At 29.2% G+C, this 18,124-nt stretch overlaps 1 protein-coding gene across 1 annotated transcript; it reads left to right on the top strand.

Moving 5' to 3' along the window:
- The first annotated feature begins 6,772 nt into the window (after positions 1-6,772).
- On the top strand, positions 6,773-17,206 carry LOC105172003 (uncharacterized). Its single transcript, XM_088886075.1, has 12 exons — positions 6,773-7,016; positions 8,757-8,864; positions 10,333-10,447; positions 10,589-10,722; positions 11,033-11,217; positions 11,942-12,223; positions 13,947-14,005; positions 14,430-14,466; positions 14,805-14,876; positions 15,337-15,487; positions 15,891-16,022; positions 16,589-17,206. Exons 3-12 carry the CDS (start codon positions 10,342-10,344, stop codon positions 16,979-16,981), a joined length of 1,551 nt encoding a protein of 516 aa, XP_088742201.1. The 5' UTR covers positions 6,773-7,016; positions 8,757-8,864; positions 10,333-10,341; the 3' UTR covers positions 16,982-17,206.
- Positions 17,207-18,124: the final 918 nt, after the last annotated feature.

Here is an 18,124-nt window from a genome sequence, read left to right as displayed (position 1 = left end):
ATCAAGGACTGAGCTAAATTTAGCGATAGTTTGGACAGAAATGCCTCCTCCAATAGCGTGCCAAATTTGCTAGAAAATTTGCGATGGAAGTCCGTGTCAAAATTTCATCAACACATAGCAACTATTTCGCAACAGTCTGAGTATATCGATTTCATCTGCCGCTAACCTTGTCGCAAAATCTGTCGCAAAATCCGTCATAATTTGCAAATACTTGTTAACCGTTGCAATTTTCCGTCGAAAAAACCATTTTTTTTTGTAGTGCGGACATGAAAAAAGAAGTGATAGAGGGGAAGAACAGTGTATGCTTCTAGTGATTCTGGTGTTTGTGCAGAGTATATGTAACTTGTGAATTATGATAAACAATCTCTTCACTCATACTAGGAACATATTAATAGTGTGTTTTTGCAGTCTCTTGCCAATTACATACCCAAATTTACTGCTGAATCAATGCCTGAAGTTTCACAAATGATATATAAGTCTTTGGAGAATTTACAGCTACCTCTTTTAAGATTGGACATAATTACGAATATCTTCTTTTTATTTCAGAAATAAAAAATACCCCCTCAAATAAAAAATAATTATGTCGCCTCTAGAAGGTGAGGTGGGAATGAGTACCTTACTCTTTCTAATTTTTTTTAAACGTCCGAAAAATTGTAATTAAAAATTGAGGTGAGTAAAGTAAATAATTCGTAATATTAGTCCATAATAATATTTTAAAAAAATTTAAAACCAAAAGAAAAATTGGATAAAAATCTAAAAGCTAACGGAATAATCTCGTTGTTAATAAATATTAAAATAAGGGGGATATCTGTAATTTCACAAACAATAAAGTATATGTAATTATATCAGGTATCAAGAAAGGTAGACGTAATTTACCTAAGTTTTACCATAAATGTGGAGTAGATAAATGAGCTTTTAACAAATGCTGTAATTGGATACTCGAAAATAGCTGTAATTTAATTTCAATCACTAATTCAATTCAATTACGATGATTATATCTATATGAAAAAACTTATATTAACATCATCATTATATGCTTAATTTTGGTAAAAGAATTATTTTAGTTTGTAAGAGGTCTTTTGATTAATTAGATATGAAACTCTTATTAATGATTTATTTCTTGATTGATTATGAATTACATATTTACATCAATTTCAGAGAATTAATGTATATATATATATATATATATATGTTACTAGAATGTATTATGCACATGTATATATATATATATATTTAAAGACGAATATATCACTTATTAACTATAAAAAAATGTTAAGTTCATAATTGTATTTATATTTATATTATTGAAACATTACTATATACAATTAGACTTTCAAAGAAATTGATAGTAATTGTTGATGAGGAAAGTTCTATTATGTGTAATTCAATTCTAAATTTAATAAATATTGTAAAATAAAAAAATTAATCCTTAAAATTGAATTTTGAATTTTGTATATACTAATTATTATATTTCATGATTTTGTACTGGGACAATTTAATGCCAAAGTAAAATATAACATATAAAAATACAATACTTCAATAAAATTAATTAATCAAAGTCACTTATTTTTTAATTCTTTATAAGAGATTTCAATTTAATAAAATTGAGCATGTTATTATTTTACGTCCATTATATTATGAAAAAATATAATTTTAAAAATAACATTTAATATTAATATCAAGATAAAATTAATAAGTTGAAAGTTATTTGATTTAAATTTTTCGATAACACTTTTAATTTAATAAAATTAAGGATTTTTCTTATATTTATTTTATATTATATGTTCATTTTTCAAGTTTTAATTAATTTTAATATGTTGCTCATATACTATTCAATTTTAACTTTACTGTGCCCTAGTAAATTATTTTTTAAATAAATATTCAAGATATTTTCTAGAAAATTAAGCATGTCAAAATATTATCCCTATTTATCTTTTAATTAGATGAATTAGAAATACCAAAAATATTTTTCTTCTTTGTAGAATTAAATATTATAATTGATCTTTGAAGTTTTTGTTAGAATCACTTTAGTCACTCAAGTTCATTTATTAACGTTGGCATTTTCAAGCTTTAGATATATTGTATATGGACTAACTGCTGGAACAAATAATATATATGATGTAATAAAATGAACTCATTGCTAAAATATTTTTTCTCCCTTAGAAATATTTGTAAATAGTTGAAATTTTTTTATAAATTTGTGATTGAAGAAGACTTTTGATAAAATATGACTCTGGGACGAAAACATGATATTGGAGATGAAACATAGCTTGACGTGTTTTTTGTTTGTTCGCGCATTGAAATACTACATTGAAGAACACAACTTTATATAACTCGGTCTTTATCTGTAACTTTTGGTTTGAATATAGAATGTGATCGTTTGGAGAACACGCTCGTAATCATAGAGCAAGAGTAGGCAGTATTTAATATATATATATATATAAAAGTATATATAAATACATAATGACAAAATAACCCCTACAGACTAGGCCATGTGTCCTTCACATGACCATTTTCCTGCTATATTTTTATTAAAGAATGGTCAGAGGAACCTATCTAAGACAAAAACTAAAATATATGGATGCTAACGTTAAGAATTGAACTTTAGGAACTAAAATGATTCTAAGCACAAACTTAATGGATCAAATAATATTTAACATTTATATAACTAATTTTTATTTATTAATGAAAAGAGTAGTTCTGTTAAGGTATTAGTATCTGTCCTGAATAGGAATAAACATTTAAGAGATTCTCATTTTTATATACTTTAGGATTAAAGTGATTCTAAATACAAATTTAAGGGACCAACTATAATATTTATCCTTTATATAACTAATTCTTATTTATTATTGAAAAAAGTACTTATGTGGATGTACAAATGTAGTTTTTTAAAATAGGAATAAATATTTAAAAAATATTCTCACTTTTATATTTAATCATAATCATAAGTCACACTTTTTTATATATATATTTGATATATTTATTAATGAAAAGAGTACTTCTGTAAAGAATTTAAAACTTTCTTCTAACAAATAAATCACGTAAAAATATCAATTATCTAGTATTTTTTTTTAATTAGACTAGTCGTTGTGGCACGTTGTTTCTACATGTATATAATAAATAATCTTTCTCTCTTTAAAATATATTATAAATAAGTGTAAAATATATAAATCAGTACATTACATTAATAAAAATAAAGAAAGAAAAAATAATAATTAAATTAATATAAATTTTGAAAAGTTAAATAAATTAGTTATTTTATTATGAACGACATTTTTCACTTCATAAAAAATTAGTGCGGCGGTGTCATTAACTGCAGTTTGTGAGTATGGGGGGACTTTTTTTTTTATATTAGTGTAGATACTATATAACCTTTATAAATTAACACTCGATAAATGAATAACTTCTCTAAAATAATATTTTTTTCTCGGTCCCGACTTGGGCCCAAGATCTAAATTAGTAACTTCTATAGATTAATAAGATAATAATTTTTAAAAAACCCTTATATAAATTTATGATCCCTTTAATATTATAAATTAATAATCCTATAAAATTACAATATAACTAGGACAACTTATTGAAATATGACTTGTTTGCTTCTTAAAATTTAAATCTGATGTGGTTGTGATTTTAACAAAAGGATGAAATGAAAATTTTACTTACGCACAATTGCGGAGCAGGTGAAATTATGCAGTTTACGAGAGGATTTTTGGTATGTATGAGAGGTCAAAATCAATAAATACTAGTTGGTGTTAAAAAAATTATATTTTTGGTATTTATAATGGTATTGAAAGTTATATGATGTGGTAGTTATATGTGCTTAACACGTGCGTCATGTATGTTAAGTTACTTTGTTACCCTTGCAAGTAACTGTTTATTACCAATATACGTCAAAATTTAATTGTATTTCATCTCTAACTTTCCTTACTCCATCCAAAAGTTTCAGTGTTGCGTTCTCATATTGCAACAAAAACTTGCAAAGAGTTGTTGCCGCTTTGAGTGCTTCCTTCAGTGTACAGTACAATGAATTTTGTTTTTTTTTTTAGGAAAATGCATTATATTTAATTAATCACATTGTGCATGAATATTATTCAATTAATCAATACAATACATATATTTTATTCATGAAGAATAATGTAGGTTTGTTGAATCAAAAAAATTACTTTAAATTAATAAATTATTACGTGGTCCCAACATTATTAATTTATAAAGGTTTTTATGTATATTTATCATTATCTACTTAGTAGTCTTTTATATTTTTTAGAATTTTATTTTTTAAAACTAATTTTAAATTATCTATACTAATATAAAAAGAAAAACCCTTGCACAATCACAACGGTGGTTAATGACACCACCTCACCAATTTGTTGTCAAGTCAAAAATATCTTTCATGATAAAATAACTAACTTGTTCAACTTTCAAAATTTACATTAATTGGTATTATTTTTTTTCTTTCTTTCTTTTATTAATGTAATGTTCTGGTTTACATATATTACTCTTATTTAGAGTATATCTATACTAATATAAAAAAAAATGCACGTTCACTTTCACAAACGACAGTTAATAGTACTGTTGCAGTAACTTTTTGTGAAGTAAAAAATGTCCTTCATAATAAATAACTAACTTATTCAACTTTTCAAAATTTACATTAATTAATATATTATTATTTTCTTTAATTCTTCCTTTTTATTATTGTAATGTACTGGTTTATTTACTCTTATTTATAGGAAAAAATCCAAGAACACCCCTGTGATATTGAGAATGTTCAAAAAGCTTCCTGAGAAAAATAAAGTATCAATTACACCCCTTGTTATATGAAAAAAATTCAAAAAATCCCTGAAGTCAGAATTGGTTGTACATGCGTGCTGACTGCGAATATGGGTTTGAACGCACATTTTTTTTTGACAATTTTGCCTTATCTCTCTCATAATATAATATTATATAACATATATTATATAAATTTAATAAATCTTAAAATAATATATAAATACTTATATAATAATAAAATATATTTTATATGTAAATATATAATTATATTAATATTTTTAATTATATAATTAAAATTAATTTCCTACAAAAAATGGCAGCGTCACCGCCGCTGCAGAGGAGGGCAATCGCCCAGCACGACAAGGCTACCACCATCGCCTATCCATTCAAGGCGATGTCGTCGCCCATGGGAGCAAGGGTGATGCCGATCACCCAAACCATTTCTGGACAACGGCGCAACCATTGTCCCCTCTTCAAGGGCCGCACAGGGGTGGAGATTATTATTTTTTAAAATAATATTTTTATTTTTATAAATTATAATAATACTATAAATTTTATCCAACGTGTCATCTAACTCATTGTCTAAAGCCACGTAGAACTAAAAAACCCCAAAAAGTATTTAACTGACATGCCATGTCATTTTTCGACAAAATTCAAAATTTCGGGCCACTAAAGGACTAAATTTTATTAATTTTTAAAATTTAATGCATAAAAAATAGACATAATTATCGAATTAAAATTAATATTGGGCATATTTAACAAACCAAAAAAATAATTTTTTTCATTTAGAAATTTTAATTTTATATATTATAGATATATTATAGGTATATTTTAATCAAAAGTTATATAATATACTATATAAATGTAAAAAATTTCCTCACATACATGGATGGACATTTTAGTCATTGTCCTTAAAAGAATAGATCCAAGTTCACCACAGGGCTGTGTGAGTCATTATTTATAACATAAAGTGATTTTTTATATTTAAATTTTCACAGTAGGTTTTTTAATATTTTTTCATATCACAGGGGGTCAAAATGAATTTAACTCTTTATTTATAATATACTTTATGACGTAAAAAATTATTTATTATATGCACATAAAAATTAAGTACCACAATGGCTAGTTATTAAAAAAAATTACTTAAGTAAAGATACGAGTATCGTCTCACAATGGGAAACAAACACAGGCTTTTTGCATCCCTCTCTTGGACACAAACACAGTATAGATTCTCAAGCATAATATGATATATATCCCTCGCTTGGACATTACTTGCTCTTTTACCGACTTTTTTCTATCTAAACGGTAAAATTACACTTTTAGCCCTCTGCCATTACACGTGCCGTTAATCAACACTACCTCAAAATCTGTACTCGTCAATTTCTATAAGTCTATCATAAATGATATAATCTCAGGATCTGTATTTATAATTTTTTAAAAAACGTCTTCGTAATTAGACTTAAATAGAGACCAAAATGTAAAGGTCAACCAACTATTCAAAAGGGGAAACCTATTCACTCTCCAATATTCACTACCTCCTTTTCTATTATTAGTTAAGAGAAATTCTTTTTTTATATAAACCAAACGAAAAATAACTACCTCTACCATTAAGAAACATAAACTTTTTTTTTTATTTATTTCTATTCCTAAAAAATAAAAAAAGAAAAAAAGAAAAGAAAAATGCAGTCCCACCATGAAGAAGAAGCCAGGGAAGCAAATTCCCTTATTTCACAGAGCCTGAATTATCTTCAAACCTGCTTCTTTGCAACTGCACACCATCTATCACCCCATGAGCCGGTAAGACTTCATAATCTAATTAATTAAATAAATTATTTTCATAATTATTAATTAATTAATCATTGCTATGATCATCATATATATATTTACATACATATATATAATTTGGTTCTTTCCATTACATATATATATATATATATATATTCATGCATATTTCACAATTATTGAAATGAAATATTGCATTATGCTTATGACGAAATCATTATATGTAAAAGTGCTAACTAATCGAGCAGAAATACATATACGATATGGTGATTTGGGTTTTCTTGTTCGATCTTCAATTTAGATCTTAAATTTAAATATCCGATAGCATGAATCGATGAAAATTCCAACGTAAGAGGAACGATACGATGTTCTGACATCTTGTTTATGCGTGCCAGAATCATAAACTAGCTATGCTACTAACATCATAGGCTTGCTTCTGATTTGGCGACGAGAAAAGAAATATTCCGGTAAGCGGATTCAAACTTTTCTTATTGCGATTTTATATGTATTAGGGTTATTATTCATATATATACATATACGTATTTCTGTTTATATAAATATGTTTCGTGAAAATTGTTATGATGATCGTTCTTAATTTTATTTTTTTCACATATTTAAACTAAGAAAATACACTAAATACTTTCATTTCTATTATTATGTATAAGACTGTAAAGATGATTTGACATTTATTATTTGAGTTACAAGAGAATAGCTTGGTTGGAATCTGATATTTTGCACATAAACAAACTCATGAAATGCTTATATATGGATTTATATTTAGACACCAAAGAAAGCATGGATTTTCGCAAGGGTTAATTATTAAAGTTAAAAATTAAAAATCGTAACACAGTTAATTATAGTTAAACAATGGCTGTCATCGTCGTTTTTGCAAACGAGACCAAAACATTAGCTGCAGTTTAAAATGTGACAAATATTTCAGCCACAGGTAAAATTATGGTGAAAGTTGATTAACTGTGGTAAAAACTTAAATTTTTGTACCGAGTTTTGTTTGGTCATGGTATATAGTATTAATTTGCCATTATTTTTAAGTCGTAGTGATTTGTAGCGTAGATAATAATCCATTTTCCGTAGTGAGATTATTTACAATTAAGCTGCAAATAAAACCTTATTAAAATTAAGTATTTTAGATTAGAAAATTCAAAGAAGAATATTACTAGCTAGTATATATGTAATAAACTAATAGTTATTGCTACATCAATTTTAATTTAAGTTTAAAGTCAGGAGAAAATACGACTCTTTGCTATGGTGAATTACTATATTTAAAAATAAAAAATTATAGTGAATAATAATTTAATCATATAATTGTGTAACAACTCTGCAAATGAATCTAAAAGTCATAGCTAATGATCATGGCAAGTGTTTTCGCCATAACCAAAACCATTAGAAAATGTCAATTAATTAATCATATATGATCAAAATTTAATTTTTCGTATTATTTTGTATGACTACGATAGAACGTATTCATTTATCATAAATTTTAAATTATAATTATTTATAATACAGGAAATAATTCATATTTTTATAGTCGTTGTATATTATTTAGATTCCAACTTGAACTCTAAGTTTAAACACAAGGTAATAGAAAAATTCAAACTATAACTAGTTGAATAAAGCTAGAAGAACTTGCATTAATTACTTGAGAATTAGGTTGTACGTACTTGCTTAATTTTAGCTTTTTATTCAATTTCGGACAATTTTACTATGCAGATGAACAATTTTACATCTCGTAGCTAATGCTCGCCTAGAATGGTATAAGAGTCTAAGTTTATTGAAAAAATATTTATTTATATCATACTTAGAGCATTATGACGGACTATTTATTAGCTTTTGTCATTAAAAGGACAAAAGAGTCATAAATTAGACTAAAAAGAACCAAATCCACGCAAAATTAATAGATAAAGGACTAAATCTAATATTGTCAAAGATAAAGAACCAAAATTATAGGACGGAAATTTTCATTTTTCCATAAAAAAGACCCAAATATTTTCACTACTTTTAAGAAAATATATATATCACATCAATTATAACTATTATGTATATTTTTTCACCTATTAAACGTCAGATTAATTATCATGATTATACTTTAAATGCACATATAATCATATATTAAAAAAATATGTATATATATATATATATATCATGTAAACCATACTCATTTTCTCTAACGGCGACGTTCGTTGTTGAAGGTACTCCATTTGACTTCATTTCACAAGCTGTTGATCGAATTATTCAAAAATAACATATGTGTCTGTGTATGTATAAGATTTGCTGAAGGAGTGAGAGTTCATTTTCCGGTGAGCTTTTTTATGAATTTAAATTTATTTTCCTTTTCTGTATAAATCTACTTAGCTTGCAAGTTTTCTCAATTAATGTACAACAAAATTAATTTAAAGTGGATTACATTGAGATATTCTAATGTTAGGTCTGATTATAAAAATACGTACCCTATATATTTTTTTGTAAAATTACAAGTACGTACATCAATTGATATTGTAGTTGTAATTACAAGTACGTACACTCTCTATTTAGTTGCGAAACTTTACACAAACACTTCTGGGCTATATTGAATTAACAACCTTCAAGGGATGTATTTATAATTTAATAAAGAACAAAGGGTATTTGTGTAATTAGAGAAAGTACAAGTTTCCAACTTATTGTTAAGATATTAACAAGTTTTTTTATCGACACTATTTACAAAATTGCCGTTGCTAGCATTTTACAAGATCCATAATCTTATTTTATCTAAATTCTTTAATAATTTATTTATAAAATAGCATTTAATATTTGGGATAATTACCTTCCCCTCCTGTAAAGTTTGGTGTAATTACACTTACACCTCCTGTGATTTGAGAAATTACACTTAACACCCTTGAGGTTTGCTTTCGTTTAACAAATAAGTCCCTCTGTTGGTCAAAATTCACCAAACTTGCTGATATTAATTTAAAAATTGAATAAAAATTGATATTTACCCTCGATCGACTTATTACTGTCTTATTACATATTAAATAAATCTTTTTAAGATCAAATTACCCTCATACGACCTCATATATTAATGCTTATGAGGAGGTATATCTTCACCATTGTAAAGATAATTTAGTTCGAAAAAAATTATTTGACCTGCAGTATAAGCTCAGGAGAGGGGAGTGTAAATATAAGCTAGCTCTAACAACATTTTACAGGATGTAAAAAGATCTTCTGAATAAACTTATCCCGAACCCTCTCGCTCTTGATCATAAAGTAGATCTTTCCCCACTGCTCAGCAAATTGGATTTTCTATTACAATTCATATTGCATTTTCTACTCCATTTCACATATACATGGCAGGTGTATAAAAAATCTTAGTTAGATAAAGCCAACAGTGTAATCTTTATATACATGGTGTGTACGTATATATTAAATAGAATATAAGATGGAACTAGAATTGCAATACAAAATCCAGTCCAACTTCCAGTAACTTGATAGCTTTAATCGTGGTGTGGGAAAATTCTATCTCGAACTCGACTTGGAGAGATTTAAACTAATTATACGACAAGTGTATTACATAATAAATATAATATATTTTCTGTGTGAATTATTCGATTAGATTCCATGAGACCTAATTTGAATAAGAATTTTCCGTCACCTGTAAGTGCATATCCAGGCATGCATGAGCACGAACATAAGCAGGCATGGCTTCTACTTTACATGTTGCAAGTGTGAAAACTTGGTAACTTCTTGTCCATAACATTGCACATCAAACATCATTAACAACTTATTCCACAGGTAAAACAAATGGGCTTTTCGATGGTGAAGTGTGTCATTCTAGTGACTCTACTCTTGGCCTTAAACTTCACACAACTTGCAGGACTACAAATCTTGTCAGGAGGCCCTGAATTAGGTAATAAGGGTAGAATTGTAAATGATTTGAATCGAGACGAACATATCATTGGTCCAAACTTATTTGAATTATTATCGAGTTTAAAATATTGTGTTTGCACTTGATTTGATCATTGATCCAGTGCATTTGAAATATTTTCAGGGCGGTTTTTAGCAGAAACAGGCAATGTTTCGACAGAAAACAAACCTGTGGATGATACTGTAAGAGTAGACCCGTTAGACCATTTGAAGAAGTACAGAGGAGGGTACAATATAACAAATCCACATTATTTGGGCGTAAGTATCTGCATCGTTACATACGTTCCCTTGAAACCATTAGACTTTGTGATGCATAAATTTTAAATAAAATATAATTACACTCGTTAACTATAATAAAATTACAAAAACCACCCCTAATGTTTCAAAATTACTCTGGGACCCCATCTGCGTGATATTTATGTTCGCTATACATTGTCGCTCATTATTACTAATAATATTTTTATTGTACGGAAACCACCTCGTCACTGTATAACGAAAACATAAATGACAAAGAGTGTTTGTGTAATTACTTATCACTAACTATATATATTTGCTCTCTTGCACACAGTCAACTGTGTTTACAGGCATATATGGATTTGCCCTTGCAGCATTATGGTTACTATGTGGTCTGGGATATGGAGTAATTCGTCTTGTAATGATTATTTGCTGTAAGAGCCGCAAAAAGCACAAGAAGAGAGAAGATAGTCATATGAAGTGTCTTCTTTTGGCTCTTGTCTTCACACTCCTTGCTATGTAAGTAAGAGTATGTTATAATCTGAAAATTATAATTTTAATCCTGTAATTATATATAGAGGGTGTCAAGTTTAGTTATATAATGAATACTCATAATTTTGTCCTATCAGTTTAAAATTTCCGTACATTGAGGATAAATATGGCAGGAATTTGCTAAGATGTCGAAAAAGTACACCCAATTAAGCTGGTGAAGTACACCTTTTCAGCCATTTTTGTCCTCAATGTGCAATTTTTTTAAAATTACATGATAAAATTACTTAAATGAATTCGTACATGACTAAAATTGTCACTTTCCATACTTACAGGACTAAAATTATAATTTTTCCTAATCAACCTTTTCCTTTATTGTCTTTGAGAAAGAAATAGAAGAAAAAAAAAAAGAAGCAGTAATTAAGAGTAAATGTACTTTACGTGAATACCCTCTGAAATTAGATCTAATTACACAAATCCCCTTATTCTTTGCAAATATTACAAGTACAATATTTTAGAGGTTGTCGAAGTAGATTTTTTCTCAGGGTGGTTGTTTAAATTTTTGGCCCCAACGAAGTACATACGTAAATTACAACTACAAACCCTTTAGGTATACTTGTAATTTCTCAAATGATATGGAATACTTATATAGTCAGACCTAACCTCAGAAAATGTCAATGTAATCTACCTAAAGGTAAATATATGCATGTAGCATCCTTAAGCATAGACATAATAATTATGACGATCGTTTCAGAGCAGCGTGTGGGCTGGTCCTAGGAGGAGATGCAAAGTTCCATTCTAGAGCAAAGATGATCATAAAGGTTATTATTGGTAGGGTGGGTGCGGCTTCAAACACGATATACAAAACAACTGGAGCGATGAAAAACGTCAGCAGCAGTTTGAGTGAAGTCGGCACACTCACCGAAGCCACTGCCTTCCTGAACTCGACATCGCTAAAGCTCGACGCTCAGGCTGCCGATATAGAAAGGCAAGCCTATGGGAACAGGCAATTGATAGAGAAGGGCCTAAAGCGAGTGTATGTTTTCTTGAACTCTTTCTTTTAAATATAACTTGAATACTGATGAACATTTGAAATTGTAGTTTTAGCCCTGCATGTTAGGGGGTGGTGATCATTGTCCAGTAAGTAATGAACTGGAAATTTTAATCCTTTATGTAGAAATCAACTTGAAATATGCAGGAGTAATTTAGGATTTTGGGGAAACTGGAGGCGCTTTTGCCAAGTGGATGCTAATTTTGGACGTGGCAGCCTATGGGGCATTAGGTCTAGCCATTTCGGAGGGAAAATAATTTTGCGTAAAATTAAATTTGGCGTTGTCCCTCTTTTTTACATAATTTTATTCAAAATGGGAGGAAGCGGGAAAAGGGGTGTTAGTTTCCCTCGAAAATGGCTAAACCTAATGCCATTCAAGTTGCTACGTCCAAATTTGACATCCAATTAGTTGAAAAAAACTCCCAATATCTCTTATATTCTCAATTGCTTTAACATATTTCTGATTGTTTTCCACTAGAACGAGGAAAGTTGTCACAAAATCGTAAATTATACAACCAAAATTACCAGTGTTTACTTACATACAATGGTCACAACCCCTACTAACATATATGGCCAAAATTGTAATTTTTCCTATTTAATATATTATATGGGATTATATAGTGATATAATCATGTTATTGATCGTTTTATATCTTATTTTTTATGAAATATCCAATACATGCATTGTCCTGAATAATATATTTGGCAATGGAATTTACACTTTTTTTTTCTTGGTTATTTGATTTACTTGATGAATTGTAATATACAGAGTGAATGCTTATTGTTATTGTTGTTACGGTATACAGAATTAAAGCGTTCTGTCTGACAATATTATTTTGTTTAATTGTATTCTAAAGTATTTTACTATGTATTGATAAGTGGTAATTCGTGGTATTCATATATTTCTATAATTTTCCTTTCTTTTTTTTTTTTTTTTTGGGGGGGGGGGGGGGGGGAATTAGCATCCTTTATATAATGCATTTGTTTTGTCTCATTTGATTAGGGAAGAATACAATTTTGGTCCCATAGATATAAGGGTGGTGGTATTTTTGGTCATTCTGATTTCAAATTTGTAATTGAGTACTATATATAATTAAAAAAAAGCATATTTAGTTCAAATATCACTGAACAATACTCATTTTTGCTAGAAATTAGAACATATTTAGCACGTGACCCCTGAGCTTTAACCTGAAAATGTGCTGATATATGACATTTTAATTTACCTCGATGATATTTGGACTAAATGTGTTGATATTTTGTAATTACAATCCTCAATTACAATAATATGCATCGTAAAGGACCAAAAATGCCACCCTCTATAGTTATAGGACTAAAATTGCATTTGCCGCTTATGTTCTCCCCGATAGAGTTAAAGAAAAAACGCCAAAGCATGTACTACTTTTCGGTGCCACATGCCATGAATATGCTATTTTCGACGAGTTTAGCATTTTTCAACGACATTTACACTAAATGTGCTATTTGTCTTTTTTTAAATACTCAATCACAAGTTCAAAATCAGAGAGGAGCATAAGTACCACCTTCTGTAATTACACGACAAAAAATGCATTTTTCAACATTAGATTATACCCAACAAGTTGCATCCAATATGAAAAAGAAAACCAACTGAAATCATCATTGATAATCTTTTGAGTATGTATGTAAGTGTGCATCTGTGCAGAAAAATGAAATTTTGACTTTGATATTTGCAGGTATACAGTAACAATGACAATTTTCTCATTGACTTTAACTGCTGTGATTGCTCTACTAGGTAAGGCCAAAGTAATATCTGCCCTCCATTTTTACTCAGAAAAAAATGAACTCATTCATGGCCAGAAAATGTAGAGTTGCATTTGTCTACGCGGGCCAGTACATTTTTCGATCTATTAATTACGAGCTAATTAATGGTAATAAGTTGTAAAAATTCTTATTTTTAGTCCTTTTGTCTGATTCCGATATTATTTTGATTGGAAAAGGCGTGTGCTAAGTATGTGGCCGCCAATTCGTCAGCATTCTTGATAACAGAGCTTGTCTTTCCCATTAAAATACTAATGAAATCTGATGAAAGGATTAAAAGTTAGAAAGTTTTTATAGCTTTTTCCCCAGAAAAATGTGTTAAGTTAGTTAACATCATAGCTGTTTGTTTCTTGCATGTTTGTGCTGTCTCTCCAACATAAACTCTCCTTCAAATGTAGCCTTCGGGTTCCTAAAGTTTCGGAGAACTCTTCAAATGTAAGTACACAAAATCAGAGCTTCTACTACCAATAGTTAGGAAAAAATGCAATTTATTCCCTGTGATATGATAAACGAGTAAAAAATTCTTTGTGAAAAATGAAATAGTAAATTATCCTATGTGTTTTGGAAAAAAAAAAGCAATTTAAACCCTATCTAAACCTTTAAGAGGAGGGTAATTTGCTTCATTTTTAAAATACGGGGATAATTTGCTAATTCTGTTTTTATAAAGGTTATTTATTTTTTTCACATATGAGAGGGGTAAATTGCATTTAACACAATTTCGTTATATATACCGAAATGCAGAACATTTTTGTGATCTTATCTCCCTCTTGTAGATTAATTGGGATTTGCTGGATTTTCACTATTGTGTCCTGGGTGTTCTTCGGGATTTTTTTTGTCATACAAAAGTACGTTAAGTCTTTTCGTTCCTTTTAATTTCATCCCGTATTTTAGGTTCAGTATACCTTTAGTCTCATTAGTTACATGATTCTGATCAATGATCCAATAAGTTAGAAAGATTCTCACTGTTGGTAATTTGGTCAAATTCTGTTAGTATTTTGATGAAAAGTGCTACGTAGCCGTTAACTGTTCGACATTCTTGATAACGGTCATGTAGCATTTTTCTGTCGAAATACTAATAGAATCCGACGAAAGAATTAATAGTGAGATTTTTGGTAACTTATAAATAAGTGTGTTTATGAGAATTCTCATCACATGACGTAATGGAACGGAAAGTGTATTGAGCCTAAGATATGGGACAAAAAGTTTCAATTTTCCCATTATGATCACATGGAAAATTTTGGTTCGAACCAAATCTGAATCAATTATACTGCAAGTGTTGACGTTAACAGGATATAACTTTTGCAGCTTTGCGGGAGACACATGCACAGCATTAGAAGGCTTCCAAAAGGATCCCTACAACAACAGTTTGAGTCACCTTCTGCCTTGTGAAAAGTTGCTTTCTGCAAAACCAGTCCTAACTAATGTTAGCATAGGAGTACATGAGCTGGTGAACAAGGTAAGAAACTCAACATCTCAAAGTAAAAGTATTGTGTACAAATGAAAACATGCATCTATATGACAACCTTGTCTTTTCTTTTTGGAGAATTTTTATGTTTAGTTCAAACACATTGTTGTATATATGTACGTCGAACGTATTGTGGTACCGTTCATGGTCGTACGAACTTGTATGATTAGTTCTTGCAAAGGGATGCTTGGAAAACATGATGTTTTATGTAAACAGTAATTACTGGTCGTTTATCGTCTCAACGATGTATATATATATATATATATAAACCCCTTTCATCATTTTCTCATCATGCAATAATGACAATGTTCCGACATGGTATGAAAATTCATTTGTTGTTCAGTATGATCCTTAAAAGTTTATAAGCTTATGCTCTTAAGACAAATGGTTGCAGGTGAATACTGACATATCTAATACATTCGGAGATATTCTTCAGCTTTGCAATCCTTTCGCTGACGCACCTAACTATGAATATCAACCATGGAATTGTCCAGCCACCTCAATCCGAATAGGAGACATTCCCCGGGTATTTTTACACAAACACACACTCAATAGCCCTCTCTGTGTATTTCTCCCAGGGGAATTGTGCTTTTCGTCTTGTATCATACGGCCTATAGTATATTTTTCATCCCATTAGTTACAGAATTCTCATTAATGGTCCCATAAGTTACAAAAAAATCTTACTTCTAGTACTTTTGTCATAATCTATTAGTATTTTGACGAAAAATACACGTGCTAAACATGTGACCATTGTCGAGAATAGTAAAGGAATGTGACAAAAGGACTACAAGTGAGATTTTTTTAACTTATAGGACCATGAACGAGAATCTCATAATTAATAGGACTAAAAGTGCTAGGCACGTGACCAAAAGTGGCTGAAGAGCTAATAGCTACATGCTCAGTACATGCCTTTTTCGTCATAATACTAGCGGAATATAATGAAAAACACTGACTGAGATTTTTTATAACTTACGGCACCATAATGAGAATCCTCTTCCCAAGTGGACGAAAGATGTATTAGCCCTAACATACAGAAAGACGAACATTTGGTAAATTATGTGTCATGTGATTCGCTCCCGGTATATATTGAAGGTATTGAGATTGATCGCTTGTCCTGATTCCGAGAGTACAACCTGTGTGGGAGGAATCATGATTCCTGGGCAGCAATTCAAGATGGTAGAAGCATACTCTAGTTCTGTACAAAAGCTACTGGATGCTTATCCTGGTGTTGAAAGCCTAATCAAGTGCCAGCCAATTATGGATACTTTCTCTGAAATCCTTCAAAAACACTGCACGCCGTTAAAAAGACACCTCCGATTGATCTGGGCAGCGCTGGTGTTCCTATCGGTGGCCCTAATGGCGTTGGTTACCGTTTGGACAGTTGGAGTGCACTACGAGCAAGATAACAACGGCTCGATAATACCCGATGATGGCAATATGCTGGAATGTGGAGTAATTAAGCCCACGGATGGTGTCCAAACCTAAACCTAACACAAACTATATATAGTAACTAGAAATTTAAATCATGGTAGCAAACTACAAACTACATACTCATCTTCTTCAGAATCTCTAATGAGATTAATATGCAAATAGGCATGTCATGATGTACAAGTCACTGGACAAGAGAGATCAAAAATATATACCCAAGTATAGGAACAAAATTCCAGCTTTTTCCTATTCTATGTGAGGATTATTACAACATGTTGGACTTGGCAAGCATATTGAATTTTCCAAGCGAATATGAAATAATTATTTGATTTATTTATTAATCCGCAATGTTTTCTTTTTCGATAAAAGTAGTAATTGCATGATAATATCAATATTTTTAATAAATTGAGCAGTATATTCGTTATATCAATATAATAAAATATTATGAATTTAATTATAATAAATTTATATAAAGTTGTATATACTCCCAGATATCCAATTGGATTCGAACCTATTACCTCGAATTTATTCATGATCAAACCTTAATTTTAACCACTAAATCAAAACACGACTTGCTTTTGATTGGGTACTATTGTTGTTTCTGTAGTATTATCCTCCCATAAAAATTAATACTTAATTGTGGTTAGTTGGTATGATTAAAAATAAATAATTATAATAAATAATCATCGACCGTGTCCCTGTAATAATTGTGGGACGTGATTTTCGTAAACGTAACTAAAACATATATCATGGCTAAATACCATATTATATATTTGCTATGGTTCATAATTATGAAAAAAATAGTTTTCATAGTGGATAATCTAAATTTTTGTTGAGAATTTTATTTAATCACAATTAATAATAACTATTTATCATAATTTTAAACCAAAACCAATAAAATCATAATCAATTTTTCTGTATTTTTTAAAATGAAATAATTTATCTCTTTAGACAAGAAGGTAAATTCATTATTGTGACCAAAAAAAAAAAAAAAAAAACTTTTATACTCACAAACGGCAGTTAATAACACCATCACACCAATTTTTTTTAAATCAAAATGCCCTCCCATTAATAAGAAAACTTACTTATTTAATTCACCAAATTTTACATTTGACTGATAAATATTTTTTTTTAAAATACTATGTTGATTTATATATTTTATTCTTATTTATAATATACTTTAAAGCATAAAAAATTATT

This window comes from Sesamum indicum, linkage group LG10, assembly GCF_026168435.1.
Source record: "Sesamum indicum cultivar Baizhima isolate 11 linkage group LG10, ASM2616843v1, whole genome shotgun sequence".
NCBI lineage: Eukaryota > Viridiplantae > Streptophyta > Magnoliopsida > Lamiales > Pedaliaceae > Sesamum > Sesamum indicum.
This window is presented reverse-complemented; position numbering and strand designations above follow the sequence as displayed.

Bases quoted from the DNA above. Each gene is read 5' to 3' on its own strand.
- LOC105172003 (XM_088886075.1), top strand. From the start codon at position 10,342: ATGGGCTTTTCGATGGTGAAGTGTGTCATTCTAGTGACTCTACTCTTG. The intron at 11,218-11,941 runs GTAAGTAAGAGT...CGATCGTTTCAG, and splicing joins GTCTTCACACTCCTTGCTAT to AGCAGCGTGTGGGCTGGTCC. The intron at 14,006-14,429 runs GTAAGGCCAAAG...CTTCAAATGTAG, and splicing joins TGCTGTGATTGCTCTACTAG to CCTTCGGGTTCCTAAAGTTT.